The sequence below is a fragment of the Cervus canadensis genome, chromosome 27 (genome assembly GCF_019320065.1).
Source record: "Cervus canadensis isolate Bull #8, Minnesota chromosome 27, ASM1932006v1, whole genome shotgun sequence".
Classification (NCBI taxonomy): Eukaryota; Metazoa; Chordata; class Mammalia; order Artiodactyla; family Cervidae; genus Cervus; species Cervus canadensis.
In genome coordinates, this window is record NC_057412.1 from 39,303,163 (window position 1) to 39,330,644 (window position 27,482).

The following is a 27,482-nucleotide window of genomic DNA, read 5'->3' on the forward strand; positions in this document are numbered from 1 at the left end:
GTGGCTAGGGAAGAAGACCTGAAACCTTCCCACCAGCTGTAAAAGCTGCAGATTAAATCCACACGATCAACTAAGCAGACTGTGTGTCTATGGAATATATAAAAGGTCATTGAGAGCTCCCACAAAAGAAAACGCACTAGCTCTAATAGCTGTGGACATTGGAGGCAAGAACACACAGAAGTAGGACCAGGTTAGAGTCTGAGCTGCCCCCACAGCAGGTCTAGAGATCAGGGCAGTGTTGGAGGGCATCCCGGGGAGGTGAGGTGGCCTGTGACTCCCAGAGAGGGAAAGGACTCTGACAGCAGTGACTCAAGAAAAAACATTTATTATTCTTATTTTTCAACTTGTTCTGTAGATTCTTTTGGATTCTTTTTTCTCCCCACCCCACCCCCCAACTCTTTTGTAGTTGTCAATTTTATTGACACTAAGACATTTATTTTTTCCCTCAGTCACATTTTTTATTGTTCTCATAAACCTCTGCCTCTATGTTGGGCTTTTGCAGTTCTGTGGAGTTTTCCTTTTTCTTCTTTTCTCTTTCTTTAATTTTAATTTTCAACTTTTAAAACCTATTATTATTTTTTCTACACTTATTCTTTTGTTTGCTTTTCCTACTGTTCTTTTCCCCTTGCAGTTACTCTTTAATGTATATAAATCATCTTTAGCTACCTGTGTTTAACTTTGCATATCTATTCTTTCTTTCTTTTCTTTCTCTCCTTTCCTCTCAACATGTTTGTTAGCTTTGTTTTCACTGTTTTATTCCCCAATTGTCACCTGGCTTTAGTTTTGTTTTCCAGTTTGTGCTTTAATTAGTTTTGTTTTGGTAGATATAATTGTTGGTTTCCTTTGTTTGCCATGTCAATCTATTGTACTTTATTTTTGTTTGACTGTTTTGATTTTGATTATGGATGTATATGTATACGTGTATATGCAGTCACACTTCCTATTGTTATAAACCTCTGCCTCTACACTGGACTTCTGCAGTTCTGTGGAGTTTTCCTTTTCCCCCCTTTTTTCTTTCTTCTTCCATTTTTTTTTTTTGTTTTCTCTTTTTTATAATTTTAATTTTTAAAAACCTATTATTTTTTCTACATTTATTCCTTTTTTGCCTTTCCTGCTGTTATTTTCCCCTTACAGTTAATCTTTAATGTATATAAATCTTCATCTACCTCTATTTAACTTTGCATATCTATCCTTTCTTTTCTTTCTTTCATTTCCTCTCAACATATTTGTTAGTTTTGCTTCCATTGCTTTATTCCCCACTTGGCATCTTGCTTTAGTTTTGTTTTCCAGTTTGTCCATAAGTTAGCTTTGTTCTTTTTTTTTTTTTTTCCTTTTTAAAAAATTTTTATTAGTTGGAGGCTAATTACTTTACAATATTGTAGTGGTTTTTGTCATACATTGACATGAATCAGCCATGGATTTACACGTATTCCCCATCCCGATACCCCCTCCCACCTCCCTCTCTACCCGATTGCTCTGGGTCTTCCCAGTGCACCAGGCCCGAGCACTTGTCTCATGCATCCAACCTGGGCTGGTGATCTGTTTCACCCTAGATAATACACATGTTTCGATGCTGTTCTCTTGAAACATCCCACCCTCGCCTTATCCCACAGAGTCCAAAAGTCTGTTCTGTACATCTGGGTCTCTTTTTCTGTTTTGCATATAGGTTATCATAAGTTAGCTTTGTTCTTAACTGGTAAATATAATTTTTGATTTCCTTTGTTTGCCGGGTCAATCTACTGTACTTTATTTTTGCTGGACTGTTTTCACTTTGCCCATGGATGTACATGTATATTTGTATATTTCATTATTTTAATTATTATTTGCCTGATTTTGTAACTGCCATTTGTCTGGGGTTCATCTTTGGTTTCTCATTTTTGGATATTTGCTTTAATCTCACTTAATGCCATAACAAACCATTTGTGGAATCTTTGTTCCTGACCAGAGATCAAGCCCTGAGCCTTTGGAGCACTAAGGCTCCAAGACCCTGGCCTATACCAGAGAACTAATCCTAAGGAGTATCAAATAGTGAGAACTCACACAAAGGGAACCACTTTAATATAAGACCCTGCATCACCCAACCACCAGTATAACCCTGTGCAGGAAGCCTTATCTAAACAACAAACAAAACAAAAATACAAACCAAATCATCAGCAGAGGGGAGTACCACCTCCCTCAGCCTTGCCCATCAGAGGAAAAACAAACAAACAAAAACTTAGCACAAATCTCATCCTATACGAAGCTCACAAAAACCACTGGACCAGTCTTAGGAGGGCAGAAACCAAAAGGAAAAAAGAATTCAACCTTCTTCAAGGAAAGAATTCAACCTTCCTTGAAGCCTGGGAAAGGAGACCTCAAACACAATAACTTTAAAAAAAAATAATGAAAAGGCAGAGAAATACTTCACAAATGAAAGAAAAAACCAGAAACACAGAAGTCCAAATAAATGAAGTGGAAATAGGAAAACTGCCTGAAAAAGAATTCAGAATAGTGATAGTAAAGATGATCAAAAACCTTGAAAACAAAATGAAGAAAATGTAAGAATCAATTAACAAGACCTAGAAGAATTAAAGAATAAACATACTGAGACAAACAACATAATTACTGAAGTTAATAATACTCTAGAAGGAATCAATAGCAGAATATCTGAAGCAGAAGAACGAATCAGTGAGCTGGAAGATAAAATGGTGGAAATAACTTCTGAAGAGCAGAATAAAGTAAAAAGATTGAAAAGAGCTGAGGACAGTCTCAGAGACCTCTGGGGCCATGTCAAATGCACCAGCATTCGAATTATAGGGGTGCCAGAAGAAGAAGAGAAAAAGAAAGGGTATGAGAAAAATTTTGAAGAGATTATAGTTGAAAATTTCCCCAATGTGGAAAAGGAAAGAGTCAATGAAATCCAAGAGGCACAAAGAGTCCCATACAGGATAGACCAAAGGAGAAACATGCCAGGACACATACTAATCAAACTAACAAAGACTAAACACAAAGAAAGAATATTAAAAGCAGCAAGGGAGAAGCAACAAGTAACATATAAGGGAAACCCCATACACTTAATAGCTGATCTTTCAGCAGAAACTCTGCAGGTCAGAAGGGAATGGCAGGATATATTTAAAGTACCAAAAGGGGAAAATCTACAACCAAGATTACTGTACCTGGCAAGGATCTCATTCAAAATTGATGGAGAAATAGAAAGCTTTTCAGACAAGCAAAAGTGAAGAGAATTCAGTACCACCAAACCAGCTTTACAACAAATGTTAAAGGGACTCATATAGTCAAGAAATACAAGAGAAGAAAAAAGATCTACAAAATTAACCCCAAGCAATTAAGAAAATGGCAATAGGACCATGTATATCAATAATTACTTTATATGTAAATGGATTAAATGCTCCAATCAAAAAACACAGACTGGCTGAATGGATACAAAAACAAGACCCATATATGCTGTCTACAAGAAACCTACTTCAGACCTCAAGACACATATAGACTGAAAGTGAGAGGATGGAAAAATATATTCCATACAATTGGGAAGCAAAAGAAAGCTGGAGTAGCAATCCTCATATCAGACAAAATAGACCTTAAAATAAAGAAGATTACAAGAGATAAGGGAGGACACTACATAATGATCAAGGGATCAATCCAAGAGGAAGACATAACTATTGTAAATGTCTATGCACCCAACATAGGAGCACCTCAATACATAAGACAAACACTAACAGACATAAACGGAAAAATTGACAGTAACACAATAATAGTAGGAGACTTTAACACCCCATTTACACCAATGGATAGATAATCAAAACAGAAAATAATAAAAAAACACAAGTCTTAAATGATACATTAGATGAGATGGATCTCATTGATATCTTCAGGCACTCCATCCAAATGCAGATTTCTTCTCAAGTGCACGTGGAACATTCTCCAGGATACACACATCTTGGGTCATGAATCAAACCTCAGTAAATTTAAGAAAATTGAAATCATATCAAGCATCTTCTCTGACAACAATGCTATGAGACTAGATATCAGTTACAAGAAAAAAAGTGTAAGGAACACAAACACATGGAAATTAATCAACATTTCTAAATAGCCAATAGGTTACTGAAGAAATCAAAAGGGAAATCAAAAAATTTCTAGAAACAAATGATAATGAAAATACGACAACTCAAAACCTATGGGATGCAGCAAAAGCAGTTCTAAGAGGGAAGTTTATAGCAATACAATCCTACCTCAAGGAACAAGAAAAACACTGAATAGATAACCTAACTTTACACCTCAAACAACTGGAAAAAGGAACCAAAAAACCCCAAAATTAGTAGAAGAAAAGAAATAATAAAGCTCTGAGCAGAAATAAATGAAAAAGAAATGAAAGAAACAACAATAAAGATTAGTAAAACTAAAAGCTGGTTCTTTGAGAAGATAAAACAAAATTGACAAACCTTTAGCCAGACTCATCTAGAAAAAAAGAGAGAAGAATCAAATCAACAAAATTAGAAATGGAAAAGGAGAGGTTACAACAGACAATGCAGAAATACAACAGATTATAAGAGGATATTATGAACAACTCTATGGCAATAAAATAGTTAACCTGGAAGAAATGGACAGATTCTTAGAAAAGTGCAACCTTCCAAGACTGAACCAGGAAAACATAGAAATTATGAACAACCCAATTACAAGCACTGAAATTGAAGCTGTGATCAAAAATCTTCCCCCACCCCAAAAAAAGCCCAGGACCAGATGGTTTCACAGGAGAATTCTATCAAACATTTAAAGAAGAGCTAATGCCTATCCTTCTAAAACTCTTTCAAAAAATTGCAGAGGAAGAAACATTTCCAAACTCATTCTACAAGGCCACCATCAACCTGGTACCAAAACCAGATAAAGACAACACAAACAAAGAAAACTACAGGCCAATATCACCGATGAACATAAATTCAAATATCCTCAACAAAATTTTAGCAAACAGAATTAAGCAACACATCAAAAAGCTCATACACCATGATCAACTTGGGTTTATTCCAGGAATGCAAGGATTCTTCAATGTATGCAAATCAATCCATGAAATTAAAAGATGCTTACTCCTTGGAAGGAAAGTTATGACCAACCTAGATAGCATATTAACAAACAGAGACATGACTTTGTCAACAAAGGTCCATGCAGTCAAGGCTATGGTTTTTCCAGTGGTCATGCATGGATGTGAGAGTTGGACTGTGAAGAAAGCTGAGCGCTGAAGAATTGATGTTTTTGAACTGTGGTGTTGGAGAAGACTCTTGAGAGTCCCTTGGACTGCAAGGAGATCCAACCAGTCCATCCTAAAGGAGATCAGTCCTGGGTGTTCTTTGGAAGGACTGATGCTGAAGCTGAAACTCCAATACTTTGGCCACGTGATGAGAAGAGCTGACTCATTTGAAAAGATCCTGATGCTGGGAAAGATTGAGGGCAGGAGGAGAAGGGGACGACAGAGGATGAGATGGTTGGATGGCATCACCGACTCGATGGACATGGATTTGGTTGGACTCCAGCAGTTGGTGATGGACAGGGAGGCCTGCCGTGTGCAGTTCATGGGGTCACAAAGAGTCAAAGAAGACTGAGCGACTGAACTGAACTGAACACCATGCTAACAAATTGAAAGATAAAAACCATAAGATAATCTCAACAGATTCAGAAAAAGCCTTTGACAAAATTCAGCACCCATTTGTGATGAAAACTCTTCAGAAAATGGGCATAGAAGGAACCTACCTCAACATAGTAAAGGCCATATATGACAAGCCTACAGCAAACATTATTCTCAATGGTGAAAAACTGATAGCATTCCCCCTAAGATCAGGAACAAGACAAGGATGTCCACTTTCACCACTATTGTTCAACATACTTCTGGAAGCCCTAGCTACAGCAATCAGAGAAGGAAAAGAAATAAAAGGAATCCAGATTGGAAAAGAAGAAGTAAAGCTCTCACTGTTTGCAGGTGACATGATACTGTACAAAAAAACCTTAAAGATAGTATCAGAAAATTACTAGATCTAATCAGTGAATTTAAAAAGTTGCAGGATACAAAATCAATGCACAGAAATCACTTGTATTTCTATACACTAACAATAAAAAATCAGAAAGAGAAATTAAGGAATCAATCCCATTTACCACTGCAACAAAAAGAATTAAATATCTAGGGATAAACTTACCTAAGGAGACAAAAAAACTGTACACAGAAAATTATAAGACACTGATGAAAGAAATCAAAACATAAACAGATGGAGAGATATTCCATGTTCCTGGGTAGGAAGAATCAATATTGTGAAAATGACTATACTACCAAACACAATCTACAGATTAAATGAAGTCCCTATCAAATTACCAATGGCATTTTTCACAGAACTAGAACAAAAATTTTCACAATTCATATGGAAACACAAAAGACCCCAAATAGCCAAAGCAGTCTTGAGAAAGAAGAATGGAGCTGGAGGAATCAACCTTCCTGACTTCAGATTATCAAGACAAGTATGGTACTGGCACAAAAACAGAAATATAGACCAATGGAACAAGACAAGTATGGTACTGGCACAAAAGACAGAATGGTACTGGCACAAAAACAGAAATACAGACCAATGGAACACGATAGAAAGCCCAGAAATAAACCCATGCACCTATGGTACCTTATTTTTGACAAAGGAGGCAAGAATATACAATGGGGCAAAGACAGCCTCTTCAATAAATGGTGCTCAGAAAACTGGACAGCTACATGTAAAAGAATGAAATTAGAACACTTCCTAACACCATACACAAAGATAAACTCAAAATGGATCAAAGACCTAAATGTAAGACCAGAAACTATGAAACTCTTAGAGGAAAACATAGGCAGAACACTCATTGACATCAATCAAAGCAAGATCCTCTATGACCCACCTCCTAGAGTAATGGCAATAAAAGCAAAAGTAACAAGTGGGATGTGATTAAACTTAAAAGCGTTTGCACAGCAAAGGAAACTATAAGCAAGGTGAAAATAACCCTCAGAATGGGAGAAAATAATAGCAAATTAAACAACTGGCAAAGGATTAATTTCCAAAATATGCAAGCAGCTCATACAACTCAATACCAGAAAAACAATCCAATCAAAAAGTGGAAAAAAGACCTAAAGAGACATTTCTCCAAAGAAGACATACAGATGGCTAACACATGAAAAGATGCTCAACATTGCTCATTATTAGAGAAATGCAAATCAAAACTACAATGGGATATCACCTCACACCAGTCAGAATGGCCCTCATCAAAAAGTCTACAAACAATAAATGCTGGAGAGGGTGTGGAGAAAAGGAGATGCTTTTGCACTGTTGGTTGGAAAGTAAATTGATACAGCCACTATGGAAAATGGTATGGATGTTCCTTAAAAAACTAGGAATAAAACAATCATATGACCCAGCAATCCCACTCCTAGGCATATACCCTGAGGAAACCAAAATTGAAAGAGACACATGTATCCCATTATTCATTGCAGCACTATTTACAATAGCTAGAACATGGAAGCAATCTGGATGCCCATCGATAGATGAATGGATAAAGAAGTTGTGGTACATATACACAATGGAATATTACTCAGACATAAAAAGGAACACATTTGAGTCAGTTCTAATGAGGTGGATGAACCTAGAACCTATCATACAGAGTGAAGTGAGTCAGAAAGAGAAATACTGTATTCTAACACATATATATGGAATCTAGAAAAATGGTACTAAAGAATTTACTTACAGGGCAGCAGTGGAGAAACAGACGTAGAGAATAGACTTATGGACATGGGGAGAGGGGAGGAGAGGGTGAGATGTGTGGAAAGAGTAACATGGAGACTTACATTACCATATGTAAAATAGATAGCCAAGGGGAATTTGCTGTATTGCTCAGGAAACTCAAACAGGGGCTTTGTATCAACCTAGAGGGGTGGGATGGGAAGGGAGATGGGAGGGAGTTTCAAAAGGGAGGGGATATATGTATACCTATGGCTGATTCACGTTGAGGTTTGACAGAAAACAGCAAAATTCTGTAAAGCAATTATCCTTCAATAAAAAAGAAATAAATTTTAAAAAATGTGAGGCTGGACACTATAAAAATCTTTGAGGAAAACATAGGCAGAACACTCTCTGACATAAATCGCAACAACATCTTTTCAATCCATCCCCCAAAGTAATGGAAATAAAAACAAAAATAAACAAATGGGACCAAATTAAACTCAAAAGCTTTTACACAGCAAAGGAAACCATAAAGAAAATGAAAAGACAACCCACAGAATGGGAGAGGATATTTCCAAATGATGTGACCAACAAGGAACTAGTCTCCAAAATTTACAAATGGCTCCTGTGGCTTAATATAATCAAAACAAACAGCCCAATCAAAAACAGAAGACCCAAGCAGACATTTCTTCAAAGAAGACATACAGATGGCCAAGAGGCACATAAAAGATGTTCAACATTGCTACTTATTAGAGAAATGGATTTCAAAGCTACAATGAGATATCACTTCCTACCTCAGGATGGCTATCCTCAAAAAAATCGACAAACAATAAATGCTGGGGAAGACAGGCAGAAAGGGAGCACTTTTACACTGTTGGTGGGAATGCAAATTGGTACAGCTACTGTGGAGAACAGTATGGAATTTCCTTAAAAGTCTAAAAACAGAGCTACCGTATTATCTTGCAATCCCACTCCAGAGCATATATCTGGAGAAAAACATGGTCTAAATGGATAAACGCACCCTAGTGTTCACTGCAGTGCTGTTTACAGTGGCAAGACATGGGAGCAACCTAAATGTCTATCAACAGAGGAATGGATAAAGAAGATGTGTTACGTATACACAATGGAATATTACTCGGCCACTAAAAAGAATGATATAATGTCATTTGCAGCAACATGGACAGATCTAGAGACTGTCACACTGAGTGAAGTAAGTCAGACCGAGAAGGTGAAATACTGCATGATATTGCCTAAGTGAAGAATCTAAAAAAGTGAGACAAATGAACTTTCTTTACAAAACAGAAACAAACCTACAGACTTAGAGGATGAACTTATGGTTACCAGGGAGAAAGGGTAGTGGGAGGAAAAGTTAGGGAGTTTGGAATTGACATATACACAATGCTATGCTTAGAATGGATAAGCAACAGGACCTATCATATAGCGTAAATAAATAAATGAAGTGCTTAGAGTAAAACAATGATTCATCAAAAAAATCTATATATTGTTTCCATGATTGGTTCTTAGCCTACATGAAAATGATTGATAACAATAAGATCTAGCACGTATTTTTTGTTAACTATGTATTACATAATTACTGCTTAATGTATATGTTATTTAATCCTTCATACCATCTAATCAGGTTGATTCATTTATTATTAATATTTCTATTTTACAGAAGAAGAAATAAAGGCAAAAAAAGCTTAAGCTACTTGCTTAAGATATGCAACATATCATTGATAGAGTCAGAATTTAAAACCAGAATTTAAACCCAAATCTTAATCATTCCACTCTTCTTCCTCTCGATCAGAGCTCAAGTTCGAAGTATTTGAAAAAAAGACAATTTTTGTGAATCAAGACAAATTACTCATGGAAATTAAAAACCCATGTAAAATGAGAAATATAGCAGATGCATTGATATTATAGTCCATCTGGTTGTTTGGAAACAAGAATTTTAATTATAATTTCCATAAACAGAACCCTAACAGTCTAGTATCTGAGGGAAAAAAAAAACAGAAAAAAACATTTTATAAGATAATCTAGCCCATTCCTTGTCTTAACCCAAGGATGACTGGAACAAGAATCTTAAACATCACTTGAATTTCTGGGTTCTTCTTTCAACAGGTATTTACTTGTTAGTATTATGAACAGCTTAAAGAATTTTAAGATACAGTTCTTGTTTTCCTAGAACTTCCCATTAAGAAAACATTACCATTTAGATGACAATATGTAGCCTCACAGAGGAATTCTATTTAGTGAAGTATTGCAATGAATACTACAAACAACATCTAAGTCTCTGTCCATGGATTCCTGGAGTGGTGATCTCTGCTCAGCCCCTTTGCTAGATGTATTCAAGCAGGGGTAGAACAATGTGGACCAGCTATGAGAAGTTTCACGAAGGAAGTGAGCTTGAGCTAGGACCTGAAGAACTAAGAGAATGGCAACGTGGGTCTAATAAGTGGGAGGAAGGATCAGCTTGGTATGTTCTGGAGAGAGTGGAGAGACGGATGTGGCTGGAACAAAGGAGTGTAGAGAGCAGTTAATTGGGTAGGGGCTTCCCTAATGGTTCAGCGGGTAAAGAATCCACTTGCAATGCAGGAGCCACAGGGGCCACAGGTTCGATGCCTGGGTCTGAAAGTTCCCTTGGAGAAGGCAACCCACTCGTAGGCAATCCCGCGGACAGAGTAGCCTGGTGGGCTGCCGTCCAAAGGGTTGCAAATAGTCAGACATGACTGAGTGACCTTGCACTCACGCAGGGTACTCTTAGGCTTAGGAGTTTGTAGTAGATCTTAAAGCAGCATGGAATTATGGAAGGTTTTAAGGAGATGTTCAAGTGTTTTAGGATGAAAATAGCAAAGATATGGAGAAAAGGTTGGAAAGGGACAACTTCAAGTCAAGAGAAGGGTTAAGAAGCTGCAGCACAAATCCTGGTTTGGTGCAGGAGCTGTGAAATAGGATGGATTGTTTCTGCCTCCTGAAGGTATGGCAGGGCTATTCCCTGGGATGGTAAGATAAGATGGAGCTGCAACAAAGTATCAGAAAAGATAAGATCCATAACTCAAAATTCAAGAGAGTAAAATCTGTTCTTCAGGTTATAGGGGCAAGCATGGGGCTGAGAAATAAAGATGAAGCTAAAAATGACCTGAATAAAGGCAAGATCTGACCTGCAGGAGAGGAGATAGTATGGGGCAAAGTAAGCAGGTTGTAAGAAGGTGAGGTTTTGTAGAAAGTTGTCTAAAGCTCTTTGAAGGGGGTGCCAGTCCCATGGCCTAACTAAGTCATTCTAAGCAGAAAATGAACAGACAACCATCACCGTGGCTTATGAAACATTAGAAAGTGTATTTCAGCTGGCAATAATCTTGTTGGACACCAACCTGTCACAGTTTTGAGGACCTTGGGGAACCTACATCAGCGCTAGCAGTTTCTCAGAATTGTGTCTTTCTCTGAAATGACAGAATATTTTGGATGACCACAGATTTTGCATGATCCAAGTTCTGAACCTTGGAGAAGATTGCAAGATGGGAATGAATACAAGAAATTTATGAAACTGAATAAAAAAATTTTTGATGGAGTAAGATCTAAAATTATATGACTATAAGATCTAAAATTATGTAGTTTTAGATTAGAAAGAGACTAGAAATTTTTTATAGTTCCCCACCTAAGCTGGATTCTCGAAAATAACATTCACTATTGTCCTTTAAAAGTGTTTTTATATCAAGAATATTTCTGTATACTTTATAGCATTTAAATTTCCCCCTTTTATAATAGTAGGTTGGACTCACAGACAAATGTTAACATTTGAACCACCATGTGCTTTATTATAAATCCTACTGCTGTGATCATATTCATTAACAGATAAAATAAATTGGGATATTTAGATGATGGTTTTTTAAAAAATCTAAAATCTGCGGCCCCAAACCCCCAAAAGCTGTTTTAAATGATGTCTTAGAGAATTCCAATGAGAAATTTCTAGCCTAGTTAGTAATACCATCTATAGTTGCACCCTACATATAAGTAGGTGAGAAATGTTTAAAGTATAAAATCTCACCTGCTGCTGCCAGGGAGAAGAGTTGATAGAGCTACAGGAAGTCACAGAAAGCCAGTGAAATATGCCCCAGTTGGAAGACAGTTTCAGGGGACATTGAAAAGAAATTTTTTTACTCAGAATCTGAACATTGACCATGTGAAGAGAAGGACAAGGATGTTCTGCTATTACATTTATAGTTCAGCATGAGAAAATGAACAATCATAAAAATCAGGATGATAAAAATCAGGATGATCCATGAAGGAACAGGGTATATTTTCTACAGTGACAGCTGGCTAAGGTTCTTGTCAGATCTCTAGAGAAAAAGTGACGCTCACACCAGGATTAAAGAAACCTGCTGAACCAGTTCACACACATGTATTTATGTTATAAAGTATTATGTTACTTTTTATATTATAAAGTAATAGAATTATAATCTTATTCTATTGTCACTTTAATTGAGAGAGGTAGTTTTTTTTTGGTAGGTCTTTTTTCTCTCCTTTCTTCTTTTGTTCTCTTGTGATGTGCTGTCTTAAGTCTTATATGTGTTGTTGTTAGTTGCTCACTCATGTCTGACTCCTTGCGACCCCACAGACTGCAGCACAAAGGCTTCCCTGTTCTTCACCATCTCCCGGAGTTTGTTCAAACTCATGTCCATTAAGTTGGTAATGCCATCCAACCATCTCATCCTCTGTCATCCCCTTCTCCTCCTGCCTTCAGTATTTCCCAGCATCAGGGTCTTTTCCAATGAGTCAGCTCTTCGCACCAGGTGGCCAAAGTGTGAGAACTTCAGCACCAGTCCCTCCCATTCAGGACTGATTTCCTATAGGATTGAGAATTGATGCTTTTGAACTGTGGTGTTGAAGAAGACTCTTGAGAGTGCCTTGGACTGCAAGGAGATCAAACCAGTTATGTGTAAGATGTAGCATTATGAGCCAAAGACATAGGATTTGTCTTTGTAACCGTTCTTGGTTCTTCTTCACCAAGATGAATATGTCCTGGCTCATTTGCATCGCTATTTCTTCTCACTAGTTTGGGCATGAGGAATGTTCTTAAAACCATATTACAGAGATAATCAAAGAGATGTATTCTGAAATAAAATCATACTTTTCTCTACATTAAAAAAAGACCACAGTAATATCAACACATCCTAAATAATCTGTTTTCTCTGGAGAATAAATTTTCTGCTCACAAAACAGCTGTACATCCCATCTTGTTCTTATTAGAGTTTAAGTCATATAATGAACTGTGAAAAGAATGTTATGTGCCAGTGTACCCTGTTCTCATACTAAACAGCTTTGCAGTAAAGGCTAGTTTATCATTCCTTGTTTAAAAATGTGATTCCTGTGGTTCCTTCAGAGGTAGCCAACTACAGCTTCAATGCTATCAAATCATTCCTTATTTCCTCTTTTAGCTACCCTTGGGTGTTTTCAAATGTGTATCACTTTTCAATAAAAGGTCTCCTATATTGAAAATTTACAGTAGCATTCTTTGATTTTTTAACAATAAAATATGGAAGTAAATTTATGAATTGACTGATCAGTATACAAAGCAGCATAATACATTTCAATTTTGCACTGACATCAGTGACTAACTTTTTAGTGAGGTGCAAAGCTGTTTTAAGACATTTTCTAAGATAAAATCCTGATCTGGATATGTCTGTGTTGATGAATTAGCTAATTTAGGGAAATGGTGCCAAGAAAGTCAGATGAGTAAGAGGCATCCCCAAGATGACAGAAATATGTGAATCATTTCTATAAAAGTGGAGCCTGTGCTTCTAGCCTTGTGAACATTGAAGGCTGATTTTACATGGGATGCATGAAAACATTCGTGCTTCACTGTTTTGAAGTTAAGAGCTACAGACTGAATGGCAGGCTCATCACTACAGGTTTCCTCATTAGAAATTCTCGCTTATTCAACAATTTAGCTATACACCTAGACTTGAATTAGTCTCCTAGAGGCTGAATCACAGATGATAATTAGTCAGGATGAACTCTTATAGGAAATGTCTATGGATGTTTTGGATTTGTAGGAATGAGAAAAAATGACCCAGGCTAAAAATTAGTGGTGAGTAAGGTATATGAAAGGGAGGTGTCTTCTGGTGAGAGGCATGCTGGGGATATTTGATCTCCTAGCCTCTGTACTGTATTAGAATTGGTTATTCCATCAGTATGTGTCTAACCTCTACAAAGAAAATATATGAAGCCTGAAAATCAATCATTCTCCATCTCCAGCAAGATGGAATGAATTAATTGACATTGATGTTGCTCACACTTGTTCAGTTGTGAATCCTTAAACTTGTATGGATACATCTTATTACAATAACTGAGATGAGACACACTGATGCCTGAAACACAAATGCCAACAAATGCACAGAAAAAGAGGAAAGGAGAATTCGAAATAATTCTAAAGGAGATCAGCCCTGGGTGTTTATTGGAAGGACTGATGTTGAAGCTGAAACTCCAATACTTTGGCCACCTGATGCGAAGAGCTGACTCATTTGAAAAGACCGTGATGTTTGGAAAGATTGAAGGCAGGAGGAAAAGGGGACGACAGACGATGAGGGGGTTAGATGGTTTCACCAACTCAATGGACATGAGTTTCAGTAAACCGGGAGTTGGTGATGAACAGGGAGGCCTGGCATGCTGTGGTTCATGGGGTCACAAAGAGTCAGACACGACCGAGCGACTGAACTGAACTATACAATCAGGAATGACATTTTATCCTGTGATTATTTTTTTTTCTAAAGTCTTTTAAATTATAGATGTAAACATTCTGGAAATCCCACTCTGCATTGACCATCTTTCTTTGCTAACTGTCTAGGAATGCAAACGTTTGGAGTTTATGAAAATTCTTGACTTTGTTAATTCTGTACTTCCTGCTTTGCTGATAGAGTATGAAACTCATAGTATGTATTCAAAAAAACATTGATTTGAACAATTTGGCCATTTTCATTGATGCAGAAAGACAATTCCTATGTACAGAGTGTCTGAGGTTCAGTTTGATTTTATTTATCTGTCCTAACCTCTATCACCAGAGCTTTATTTCTCAAGTACCTGATTTCCTAATTTGTAACAAAAACTTTATCCCCAGTTAATAGTTTCTGCTACTCATTCACAGAAATGAATAGGATAGCTATGAGTGATTGAAAAAGAATATAGCTGTGAGTAATGATCTTGATGACTTATATGGCAGGAAGAAAACATGAACCTTGAGAAAAATCCAGATGGGTGTTTTTACTTAACACTCATTCTAGTCTGGTTTAACATAGTTCAGTATCATTTGTCACTAGTTTGATGCCATCTAGCCTCTAGTTACTTTTTTATTTTTGAAGGGATCATGTGGGCATTGTTTTGTGGAGTTTCTCTAAGGAGCAGTTTATAAGAAAGGTTTTAAGATTAATGAACAAGAATTTCCTCCAGTGATGTGAGTAGATAGGAACTGTGGGGAGCAGATCTATAAAGAATGCAGTGCTGAGTAATTTAAGCCCACACTCTCCCAATGCTTACAGTGAGAATTCAAGGCTCACTTACAAATCTATTGTAGTAATTTAGGCTAGAGTTTCATAATTCACTCAATAAATAGTATCCATCATCTGTTATATGGAGAACATGGTATTGGGCACTGAGTAGAAAGTGAATATGAAGAAAATGTGACCCTGTATCTAAGGATTTTATAATCTAAAATTAAACTCTAGTTTATAATCTAGGCATTGAGTTAACAATATCACAAGGTGCCTGAAGAGAGGCTAAAATAAAGGCTAACAGAGTTTTGCCAAAAGAACACACTGGTCATAGCAAACACTCTCTTCCAACAACACAGGAGATGACTCTACACATGGACATCACCAGATGGCTAACACCAAAATCAGACTGATTATATTCTTTGCAGCCAAAGATGGAGAAGCTCTATACAGTGGGCAAAAACAAGACCAGGAGCTGACTGTGGCTTAGATCATGAGCTCTTTTTTTACAAAATTCAGACTTAAATTGAAGAAAGTAGGGGAAACCACTAGGCCATTCAGGTATGGCCTAAATCAAATCCCATATGATTATACAGTGGAAGGGAGAAATAGATTCAAGGGATTATATCAGATGAGCAGAGTGCCTGAAGGACTATGGGTAGAGGTTGGTAACACTGTACAGGACGCGATGACCAAACCATCCCCCAAAAGAGAAATGCAAAAAGGCAAAACGGTTGTCAGAGGAGGCCTTACAAATAGCTGAGAAAAGAAGAGAAGCAAAAGGCAAAGGAGAAAGGGAAAGATATACCCATCTGAGGGCTTTCCTGGTGGCTCAGTAATAAAGAATCTTCCAGTAATGCAGGAGACCTGAATTCGATCCCTGGGTCAGGAGGATCTGCTGGAGGAGGGCATGGCAACCCACTCTAGTACTCTTGCCTTGAGAATCCCATAGACAGACTAGCCTGGCAGGCTGGAGCCCAGAGGGCCGCACAGGATCGGACATGACTGAAACACCTAAGCTTCGGCAGGAAACCCATTTGAGTGCAGAGTTCCGGAAAATAGCAAGGAGAGATGTGAAATCCTTCCTAAGTTAGCAGTACAAAGAAACAGAGGAAAACAATAGAATGAAAAGATTAGAGATCTCTTCAAGAAAATTAGAGATACCAAGGGAACATTTCATGCAAAGATGGGCACAATAAAGGACAGAAATGGTATGGACCTAACAGAAGCAGAAGAGATTAAGAAGAAGTGGATGAGTACACAGAAGAACTGTACAAAAAAGGTCTTAATGGCCAAGATAACCATGATGGTGTGGTCACTCACCTAGAACCAGACATCCTGGAGTGTGAAGTCTTAGGAAGAATCATTACGAACAAAACTGGTGGAGGTGATAGAATTCCAGCTGAGCTATTTCAAATCCTAAAAGATGATGCTATTAAAGTGCTGTACTTAAGATGCCAGCAAATTTGGAAAACTTAGCAATGGCCATAGGATTGGAAAAGGTCAGTTTTCATTCCAATTCCAAAGAAGAACACAACCAAAGAATGCTCAAACTACCACACAATTGTGCCCATCTCACATGCTAGCAATGTTCAATATCCTTCAAGTGAGACTTCAACGGTATGTGAACCAAGAACTGCCAGATACACAAGGTAGGTTTAGAAAAGGCAGAGGAACTGTAGATCAAACTGCTAACATCCATTGGATCATAGAAAAAGCAAGTGAATTTCAGAAGAACATCTACTTCTGCTTCATTGACTATGCTAGAGTCTTTGAATGTTGGATCACAACAAACTGTGGAAGATTCTTAGGGATGGTATACCAGACCACTTTACCTGCTTCCTGAGAAACCTGTATGCAGGTCAAGAAGCTACAACTGGAACCAGACATGGAACAACAGACTGGTTCCAACTTGGGAAAGGAGTACATCAAGGCTGTATATTGTCACCCTGCTTATTTAACTTATATGCTGAGTGCATGTGTCCCTGCTAAGTTGTTTCAGTCATGTCCAACTCTTGTGACCTTAGCATCATGCGAAATGCCAGGCCGGATGAATCACAAGCTGGAATGAAGATTTCCAGGAGAAATATCAATAACCTCAAATATGCAGATGACACCACCCTAATGGCAGAAAGTGGAGAGGAATTAAAGAGCCTCTTGATGAAGGTGAAAGAGGAGAGAGAAAAAGCTGGCTTAAAACAGCATTAAAAAAACTAAGATCATGGCATCTGGTTCCATCACTTCGTGGCAAATAGATGGGGAAACAATGGAAATGGTGACAGACTATTTTCTTGGGCTCCAAAATCACTGTGGACGGTGACTGCAGCCATGAAATTAAAAGATGCTTGCTCCTTGGAAGAAAAGTTATGACAAACCTAGACAATTTATTAAAAAGCAGAGACATCACTTTGCTGACAAAGGTCTGTGTAGTCAAATCTATGGTTTTTCCAGTAGTCATATATGGATGTGAGAGTTGGACCATAAAGAAGGCTGAGCACTGAAAAACTGATGATTTCAAACTGTGGTGTTGAAGAAGACTCTTGAGAGTCCCTTGGACAGCAAGGAGATCACACTAGTCAATCCTAAAGGAGATCAACCCTGAATATTCATTAGAAGGACTGGTGCTGAAGCTGAAGCTCCAATATTTTGGCTACCTGATGTGAAGAACTGACTCATGAGAAAAGACCCTGATGCTGGGAAAGATTGAGGGCAGGAGGATAAAGTGGTAACAGAGGATGAGACAGTTGGATGGCATCACCGACTCAATGGATATGAGTTTGAGCAAGCAAGGAGATAGTGAAGGAAAGGGAAGCCAGCCATGCTGCAGTCCATGGGCTTGCAAAGAGTTGGACATGATTGAGTGACTAAAGAACAATGGGTTTCAAAGGAGGACATGTTTCGTTTGGTGGCCTGGGGATGTGAGTTTTGAACTGAACCTTGAAGTTGGGTTGGATTTAATTGTGAGCACATGTAGGAAGAGAAGATGGAGAGGAATCCTAGTGAGAGCAAATGGCATCTGATTATCTCCAAAATTCTCTCTTCAACTTGCCTCTAAACATTCCTGCCACTGTATTCATTGACATGTTTGTTATGTCTCACTTGCTCTATGGCAGTTGCCTGCTTGGTAGGTCTTCCTGTTTCCAGTCCACCTCTTCTAATTTATCCTCCCAAAACACATTGCCGCATGGTACTCTCCCACTAGGAAACAAGAAGTATTTCTCATTGCATACCTAGAAAACAAGTCCACATACAAGGTCCTTTATGATCTGACCAAATTCTACCACTCACGACTTTGCACCTTCCAGGGGACATTTAACAATGAGTGGAGACACTTTTGGTTTTCACAGTTCAAGGGAGAGTGTTCCTGGCATCTTCTGTGAGAGGTTAGGGATGCTGCTAAATATCCTAGAGAGAACATGATGGTCTCCCAGCACAAAGAATTAGTTGGCCCCAAATGTCAATAGTGTGAGATTGAAAACCCCTGGTTTACATTATACTTAATTCAATTGTGTAATTATATAAACAACAGATTTGGGAAAGGGGGCCACTGGCTCTTAATAAATGTCAAACTCACCCAGCAGCTATAGAATTCTATGGGTGAATAGAAGAATTTAATATTAATTTATAATCATTTAGCATGTCCTATGCATCAGCCAAATCAGTGCAAACACAGCCAACACAGGCAAACCAGTGCATTATTTAATTTTCAGCGTTGTTTTAGTGAACATTAATTCAGGAAGCTTCTACTCAGCTTGTATTCTCCTGAACAAGCTGCCTATCTTCGTATTGCTAGATTCTTGGATGCCTTCATCCTGTCCTGGAATTCTCTTTCTTATTCCTCCACTGAATAAACGTACACCTATTGCCTGGAGAATCCCATGGACAAAGGAGCCTGGTGGGCTATGGTCCATAAGGTCACGCAGAGTCGGACCTGACTGCAGTGACTTAGCATGCATGCACACATCTTTTAAGTCCCAGATTAAATATACCCAAAGGGAAACTTTTCTTCATTCTCCATACAGTGGGTTGGTCTAGCAATTTCCTCATAACTCACTTTTGCCACGGTTCACAGAGAATTATAATAATGTATAATGTGTGTTTCTTCTATACTTAGAGTGAGCCCGTTGAAGACAGGGTTCATGTTTCATTCATCCTTGCACCACTGGTACATATCACAGTTCCTGGCACACAAGAAAGCAATCAATATATGTTGATTCAAAAACAAATGAAGGGCTTCGCTGGTGGTGCCGTGGATAAAAATCTGTCTGCCAATGTAGGCAACACAGATTCGGTCCCTGGTTCAGGAAGATTCCACCTGCCACGGAGCAACTAAGCCCATGTGCCTGCCACAGCTACTGAGCGTAAGCTCTACAGCTTGTGAATGAAAAGCCCACTCACCACAACTAGAGAGTAGCCCCCGCTCTCCCCAACTAGAGAAAGCCTGCATGCAGCAAAAAGACCCAGTGTAGCCAAAGATAAAATAAATAAGTAAAAGTTAAAAAATGAATGAATGAGGAAGGATGAAAGAGTTATATGTACACTAGAAGCAGGGAATAGCCTGTTTTGCATGGAAAGAAGACATGAATAAAAGACTCGTAAAAGATCAGACTGCAAAGATATTTAGGGCTTAGGTTATAGAGTGCTTTGAAGGCCTGGGATTTGTGGTTTATAATGTAAGGTTTAGAGAGAGTAGAAATTTTTTTTTTTAATTTAAATAAGGGGTGATACAAAGTGGCACTGTAGAAACATTAAGCTGGTGGAGGTATTAGAAAGTATTTGGTAATTAGAAAGCATTTAGTCATTTAATCATAATGTATGTGAGGCTTATGTAAATATTGTGGGTTTTAGGGCTGAAGAGAGCATGTGAACTTAATCTTGGGTCACTCCCAAGCCTGAAAGAGAAGGAGGCAGAACCTCACTATAATCATCGTACTTGTCCCAGGAGATCTGTGTATTCCACTGAAGAATGAGAGTGAACAGCAGTGAGGAAATTGACAGGGACACAGGGTAACCGCGAGAACTGACCAGGGTCAGATGTGCCCTGGAGGAGGGTGTCTGTGCCTCTCTTGGTAGGCATACTTTCTAGGTATATACCATGGGGGTCTTTGCTCTTGGTATTTAAGTTATCTTCGAGCAATCTGGTAGCTTTTATTCCTGCCCACTCATCTTCTCCATTTTCCTTTCCTTTCTTTGGGGGGATCCTTCTCCTCTTTTACGTGGTCCTGGTATACAGATTGATCATGGCATTCCTGTCCTCCTCCTTTCCGGGCATATTTGAGCACATGACTCAGGCTGAGCCAATCACAGCACCACACCTACCTGGACAGTTCTTTCCAAGGCTCCGTATGTCACTCAAATCAGGTCAATCAGAATTCTTCCCCATAACCTTACTGTTGAGGGGGAATCACTTCCTTTCACTTAGTAAACCATAAGGATACGGACCGAGACTGCCAGTGGCTGTTCCCTTCAAGGCATGGAGAGACCTTGCAAGGAGCAGAAAATAGAAAAACGTGCCAAGTGAAGCAGAGCACAAGACAAATAAGAATGGGACGGAGACAAAAACTGTGGTGGCAACGAGGCCCCGATCCAGTCTCTGAACGACTGGTTTCTGTGGCTTTTTGTCTAAGTTCATGACCTATCTCAGTATGTTTCCTAACCAGAGGCGTCAACTCACTTCCCTTTCTGCTTAAGTTAATTTTTGCTGGGTTGTGGTCAGATGGAGCCAAAGGAATCTCAACTCACAGAGTTTCCTATTACCTGCTATTTGCCTGTATTATTACTAGCAGCAGTCTGGGATGCAAAATATCAGCTCTTATTGCTATATAAAATTTCTCTAACTCTTGAGGGATATTCCTCCTTGGTTCTCTACCACATCTAAGTTTGACCCAAAAAAATTATTAAAAGTCAAAACATAAATGTTTTAAATTCCAGTAGCGTAAGTGCTCAAAACAGTTAAAATGTGAAGGAGAATTTTGCTCTTTCTCTGTATCACCGCAGACGTGATAGAGTGAATTTTATTACAGTGACGTCTCTGTCAGGTCCAGATGTGGCTCCTCTTGTTTGGAGACTTAGGGGAACTTCAAAGACCGGTTTTCTCCCTCGCTCCCTACTCTCTAATAGATAACAATGGGAGAAAAGGGACACTGATTCAGAGAATGGGGGATGGAGACAGACAGCGGGTACTGGGCTGTGGAAGTACTGAAATCCCGCTGAGCAGACACCGTGAACATCCAGGCTGAGAGAGCTTCCTTAATTCATTGGGCTGTGATTCTGTTCTCAAGAGGAATCTCTTTGTCTGTAGGTCTTCACAGGACGTGTCCTTTTCTCTTTATTCTTTGGTGGATCTGAAGGGAGCATTGGGTGGGTATTCCCTCCCTGGGGGCCGAATAGCTTTCTCAACCCATTCTCATCCAGGAAGCTTCGAGGTTTTAAGTCAAATGCTTTTTTGGTCAAAGTTCTTGTTTCTCTGGCAATTTATTCCCCTAAGAGAAGAAGGTTTCTGATCTATTTCATGTACCAGTAACCTTCCTCTTCTGAAACCTAGTTCTCAGATTTGCTTTATTTCTGTGCTTCTTCAACCCCAAACCAGGTTATATCTAGACTACTTTAGGGCTATTAAGTTTAAATGGGAAGAACACACCTTTAATCTGACTTTGCCTAGAAGCACTTTGACCAGCTAGGAATTTTAATTGTGCATTTGTCACTCAAAGCTTTTATGAGTCCTGTTTCTTACTTTTTGAGATGTAGAAGATGACTTTCCAACCTGAAAGAACTTGAATTGCTGGTCTTTTTCTACAATTTCCTTCCAGCCTGCTTTCCTATGGTTAGTTTTTTTTATTTTTGTTTTTTTCCTGAAATTCATTTCTCCTTGGCAATGCCTTGCTAAATGCAACAAACATCACCAATACACAGCACTAAAGATCCATTTTACATTGTTTCACTCTGAAACTTCTGGCTGAATATTAATGTGAGTTGACTTCCAAGTTACTGCACATGACAGTTATACCAAATATTTTATCACTGCAAAACACATATCATTATTTTTTCAGCCTCTGATATCAGTTTCCCTGCTGTTCATCACCCACTAAGCAAATTCACATATGTTAGGTTTTGTTACACCAACACCCTGCATTCAGGGGTTAGTTTCTTTATTGGGATGATTAATGCTAGCTACCACAATAAATATGTTGAAATCTGAGTGCTTTTACAACCAAGGGTTCATCTTATTTGTCTAAGTCCAGAAAGAATTATAGGCAGGGGATGAGGGAAATTTTCCTCTACGCTGTCATCCAGGAAACCAGGCTAATGGAGGTTCTAATAATTTGTAAATACATGACCCAGGGATTGAACCCAGGTCTCCCGCATTGTAGGCAGATTCTTTACCACTGAGCCACCAGGCAAGTTCCCTAACACACACACACACTACCAGTAACACTTGGCTTTTGAGATTTCCCTAGCACAGGAAAAGAAGAATGGAGTGGCACGTCAGTCTTAGCTCCACAGGCCCAGAAGTCATAAATATCACTTCTACTCAATGGCCTGTTTGCCTTAACCCATCGCCCTACTCCAAAATAATTGCAAAGGGGGCTGAGGAACATCAGGAATCACATGGAATAATTGGTGAGCCCTAACTGTCCCTGTCCCTGGGAGCTGCTATGGAAGTTAGATAGCAAGGTCTTGGCAGGAAAGTGTCTGGTAGTCATTAGTTTTGTTCAACAAATATTTCTGGTTCTTTTTCCCAGCAGATTTGTACTTCCCTATTTCCCTGGAGTTAGAGTGGTCATGAACTTTGGTCATTCATTGCTTTGGGGAATGAAATGTGAAGAGAAGGTTATGTATTTCTTTCAGATGGACTCTTTAAGAGCAGCATACAATTTGCTGTGTGCTCTGTTTTCATCTGCTGTGAGGACCAGCAGTGTTCCAGATAGAGTTTGCTTCCCTAGTGTGGGTCCCAGAGAGGATGACTTGAAGCAGAGACCCAGACAAATTGCAATAGACATGCAGGGAGAGCATAAAATTAATCCTAGTTTTGAGTAGGAAGTGGGTGGCTGTTTATTGCTGAAATATATTTCATTCCATTCTCATTGATATCATACTTTCTCATCTTTGTTTCTTTAATGCCAGGGATTCAAAAAATGCCTGACTTTTTGGCTGGTGTTACTACTGTTTTCCCCAGTAAATCTCTATCTTTTATTAGCAGTGATGTTCCCAAGCAGTAGAACTGAATTTTCTGATGGTTACCTGAGTAGTATTCCAGCCAGTAGCCATTCATGGGATGGAGTTATAGTCAAGAATATGAAGAAAGACCATCAGTGGCTCTTAGCCTTGCTTTCAAAGTAACACTTTCTTTCAGCAAGTGAAGTTTAGCAGAAAGTCCTTCAAATACAAACTTTTATATTCCTTCCCTTTCTTTCTCATTCTCTCTCTCCCTGCCTCCTGGGTTCAATTTAACTGGAGGAAAATTCTTTCTTCATTAAGATGACAGAACAGTGAATCTTAAAGGGATCATAGAAAATAGGTGAAGTGGCTTGATTGTACTTCTGGGTTTAATTTTAGGTAGAATTATACAATGGGAAGGGCTTCCCTGGTGGCTCAGATGGTAAAGGATCTGCCTGCAATGCAGGAGACTCGGGTTCAGTCCCTGGCTTGGGAAGACTCCCTGGAGCAGGGCATGGCAACCCACTCCAGTATTCTTGCCTGGAGAATCCCATGGACAGAGGAGCCTGGCAGTCTACAGTCCATGGGGTCCCAAAGAGTCAGACAGGATTGAGCAACTAACACTTTCACTTCACTTCATGTAATGAGGAAGTTACTAGATTTGGATTCAGAAAATTTGAATCTGAATCCTGTCTCTGCTACTTACTAGCTATGGACATTTTAGTTGATTTCTTCATATAAATTGGGGCTAATATAGACTGAGTATTCTACAGTGTTGCTATGAAAATAAAAATATTATAAAAAGATATATAATGGTTGTAAAGTCTCTTTTAAGATGACCACAAAGGCCAAAGTTACTTTTATCAGAAAATACTTTTTTTCCTCTTTGACTTATTTGCATTAAAGGCTTTTTAAATATGAGGAAACCTATGAGACAGACTTACCTGATTGCAAACTGTTCTTGTTCTCTGCACCTGTCTGCACCGTAAAGAAGATCTGTATGATGACCTAGAAGGGTGGGATGGGCGGAGGTTAGGAGGGAGGCTCAAGAGGGAGGGGGTGTATGTATACATACGGCTGATTCACATTATTGTAAGGCAGAAACTAACACAGCATTGTAAAGCAATTGTCTTCCAAATTAAAAAAAAAATTTTTATTTTTTATTTTTTATTATTTTTTTTCATTTATTTTTATTAGTAAAAATTTCTTTTTTTAAAAGAGTGTTTGGCACAATCAGCCAGGAAGAAACCTTGTTAAGACTTCATTTTTGAGAACAGTCCTTTACCTGTCCTTTAACGTCCTTTACCTTTACCTGTCAATTTGGGGTTTGATTAAAAAAAAAAACAAAAAACTATTGACTGTAATTTAAATATGAGATTTACTCAATTCAGATTTACATACCCGGAGAGATTTTGACTTTTGAACTTTATACAGCAACAAAAAGATTAAATGGAAAGGACTGCATCTACACAAAGGTATGAGAACTCTATGCAGTTTACCAAGGGTAATTCAGGCAAAATTGTGTTTCCAAACAATTTTGATATTTACTTTCAATTTTCTCAGTAGGGAACTGGTAAACCTCGTGGGCAGTTGTGCTTAAAGGAAACATGGCTCATAGTTCCTTCCCTGTTGCTTTCCAGATTCTCTTCTCTTTCAACCATACTTCTTTGTACAGAGTTGAATCATCAGATGACTTCTGTGTCCCTTGCTTGGATGACCCACCTAATTATACTGGAGTAGTTGTTTCACTTACAATTGCAAAGAATTTTCAGTCTCTCTGAAATTTTATCAAAGATTTTAAATATAGCCTTTATTGATTGGTACTTCTACAGAGCTAAATATTGCTGGCCTTAATTTCATATATTCAAGATAGGCAGGCCAGATCTCTTCCACTGACCCCCACTGGCCTCACTCTCAACTATTCTGTACCTTGCCTTCTGCCCAGACAGGGAGACTCATACAGACCACACCAGGGGCTTCCCGTGGGGTTTCTGGCTGAGTCTGGCCAATGGAAAGTGCTGGGAGTAGATTGAAGGCAGAGAAAGGGGAGGAAGGCCCTGGTACCCTCCCGGCAAGGTCTCCTCCAGCCGGCTGAGTCTCTCCAGCGGTCATGGATTCCCTCAAGGCAGCAGCACGACTCTTTCCCTGGGTTCCTGTACTACCCCCTCCCCTCTTAATAGCTGAGGCATCAGGCAGTTATTACTAAGTCTTGGATGTATGGTGACCCTAGTCCACCTCATTGAAAGTGTGTCTTTGTAAATAAACCCTCATTGAGTTACTCTATTTTGACCCACCATCTGTTTCCTCTTGGGACACTAAGTAATTTGGTGGACATCTCTGTTTGAACCTATTCCTCATATTCCTACTTTCTCTTTCATGCTGCTGTTATTCTTGGCACTTTACCTGTGTATGATGTATGACCTTTCTGTGTATTTCTATTTAGTATTCTATGTCTCTGAACTGCCTTTATATTCTCTGCCAAATGAGAGAGAGAATTTTCAGATCTGTGGTGTATTTCTTTTTTCCCCCTTTCTTTCAAAACAATTGAAAACCTACAAAAAGGAGCAAGAATAATTTGAAGAGTTTTTTCATTCTGAACAATTTGAGCAAATGGTTGACAAGATGACTTATAATCTTCAAATACTTTAATGTGTATTTTTGACAAATAAATATATTTTTCTGCCTAACTACAGTAACACCACTGAAGACAGGAAATTAATGTTGATATATTGTTACCACCTATATCACAGATATTATTCAAGTTTTACTATTTGTCCCAAAATGTCTCCTACAGTAAAAAGAATTTAACCGAGGGTCACATGTTATACAGAGGTATTTCATCTCTGTAGTTCCCTTAAAATCAGGAACAATTCCTCAGTCTTTTTTTTTTGTTTTGTTTTTTACTTTCATGGGTTTGACAGTTTTTGAGTTAATTTATAAACGGTCTCTAAGTTTAAGTTTATCTAATGTCTCCCAAGGATTAGATTCAAGTTGTGCTTCCTCTAGGGCTGTAATACCATCATAATGATTTTGTATTCTTCTTATTGCATCCAATTACATGGTACATGTTTTCAATTTATCCCCTTAATACTGACATTAATTTTAATAATTTGTTTAGGTGGTGTCTGCCAAATTTCTCCTTTGCAAAGCCATTCTTTTCTTCATTGAAACAAATAAGCATTTTGTGGATAGTTGAGACCATGTAAACATTTCATTCTTCATCAAACTTGTACTCACTAATTTTAGTATCTACTGATGTTTCATGGCTGAATTCATTATTACTATGATGGTTGCCAATTGGTTATTTTCTAATTAGACCATTTCTCCTGCATTTATTAGTTGGCATTTTATGGTAAGGAATTTGTTCTTCCAATTTATTTTTTCACTTATTTATTTGTATCAGTATAAACTTATAAGTTTCTTAGAGAGCCAGTGGGAGCCCTTTCAGGATGACTTCTATAATTATTTGACCATTTCCTTACTAATAAAATATTCGGACTCATCTTTAATTTTTCCTTGCTTTAGCCCTGAAGTCAGCCATTTCTCCAAGGAACGCTGGCTCTTTTGGTGGAGAACTGTGTTTAGAAACTGGCATCTGGGCATCTGGTATGCTCACTAGTTTTCAAAGTGTCATTGCACCCAGATACTATCAATGGAAAGGATTAGGCTGTACATGTAAGCAGGTGCTCTCTATATGTGTATTGTATGTGTTGCTATATAACTAACATAGTAGCTTAAAACAATGGATATTTATTACTTCACAGTCTAGTCCAGAATTCAGAAGGGGTTTTTTAGCTGGGTGATCCTGGCTCTGTCCCTCTCATGAGGTTGCAGTCAAGATGTTGGCCAGGACTATAGTCTTCTTAAGGTCTGACGAGGGCTGGAAAACATACTGTCAAGGTGGCTTACTCACATGTTGGGCAAACTGGGACCAGTTGTTGGCAGGAGGTCTTTTTCCCTCATGTCATTGAGTGTCACCTTAGTGTGGTGGCTGGCTTTCCCCAGACGGAGGAAGCCCAGACGTCTTTTAGGACCTAGCCTCAAAAGTCTCACTCTTTCATTTCTTTAGCATTGTTTACACAAGTGAACCTTATTCAGTATAGGAGAGGACTTCACAAAGGTATGA

At 38.5% G+C, this 27,482-nt stretch overlaps 1 protein-coding gene across 1 annotated transcript in view; it reads right to left on the reverse strand.

Moving 5' to 3' along the window:
* DCBLD2 (discoidin, CUB and LCCL domain containing 2) overlaps positions 1-27,482 on the reverse strand; it is a 213,176-nt gene that overhangs the window by 109,210 nt on the left and 76,484 nt on the right. The window contains exon 2 of the mRNA XM_043448726.1: positions 24,301-24,364. Within this exon, the coding sequence (XP_043304661.1) occupies positions 24,301-24,364 (64 nt within the window). The remainder of the gene's footprint in view (positions 1-24,300; positions 24,365-27,482) is intronic.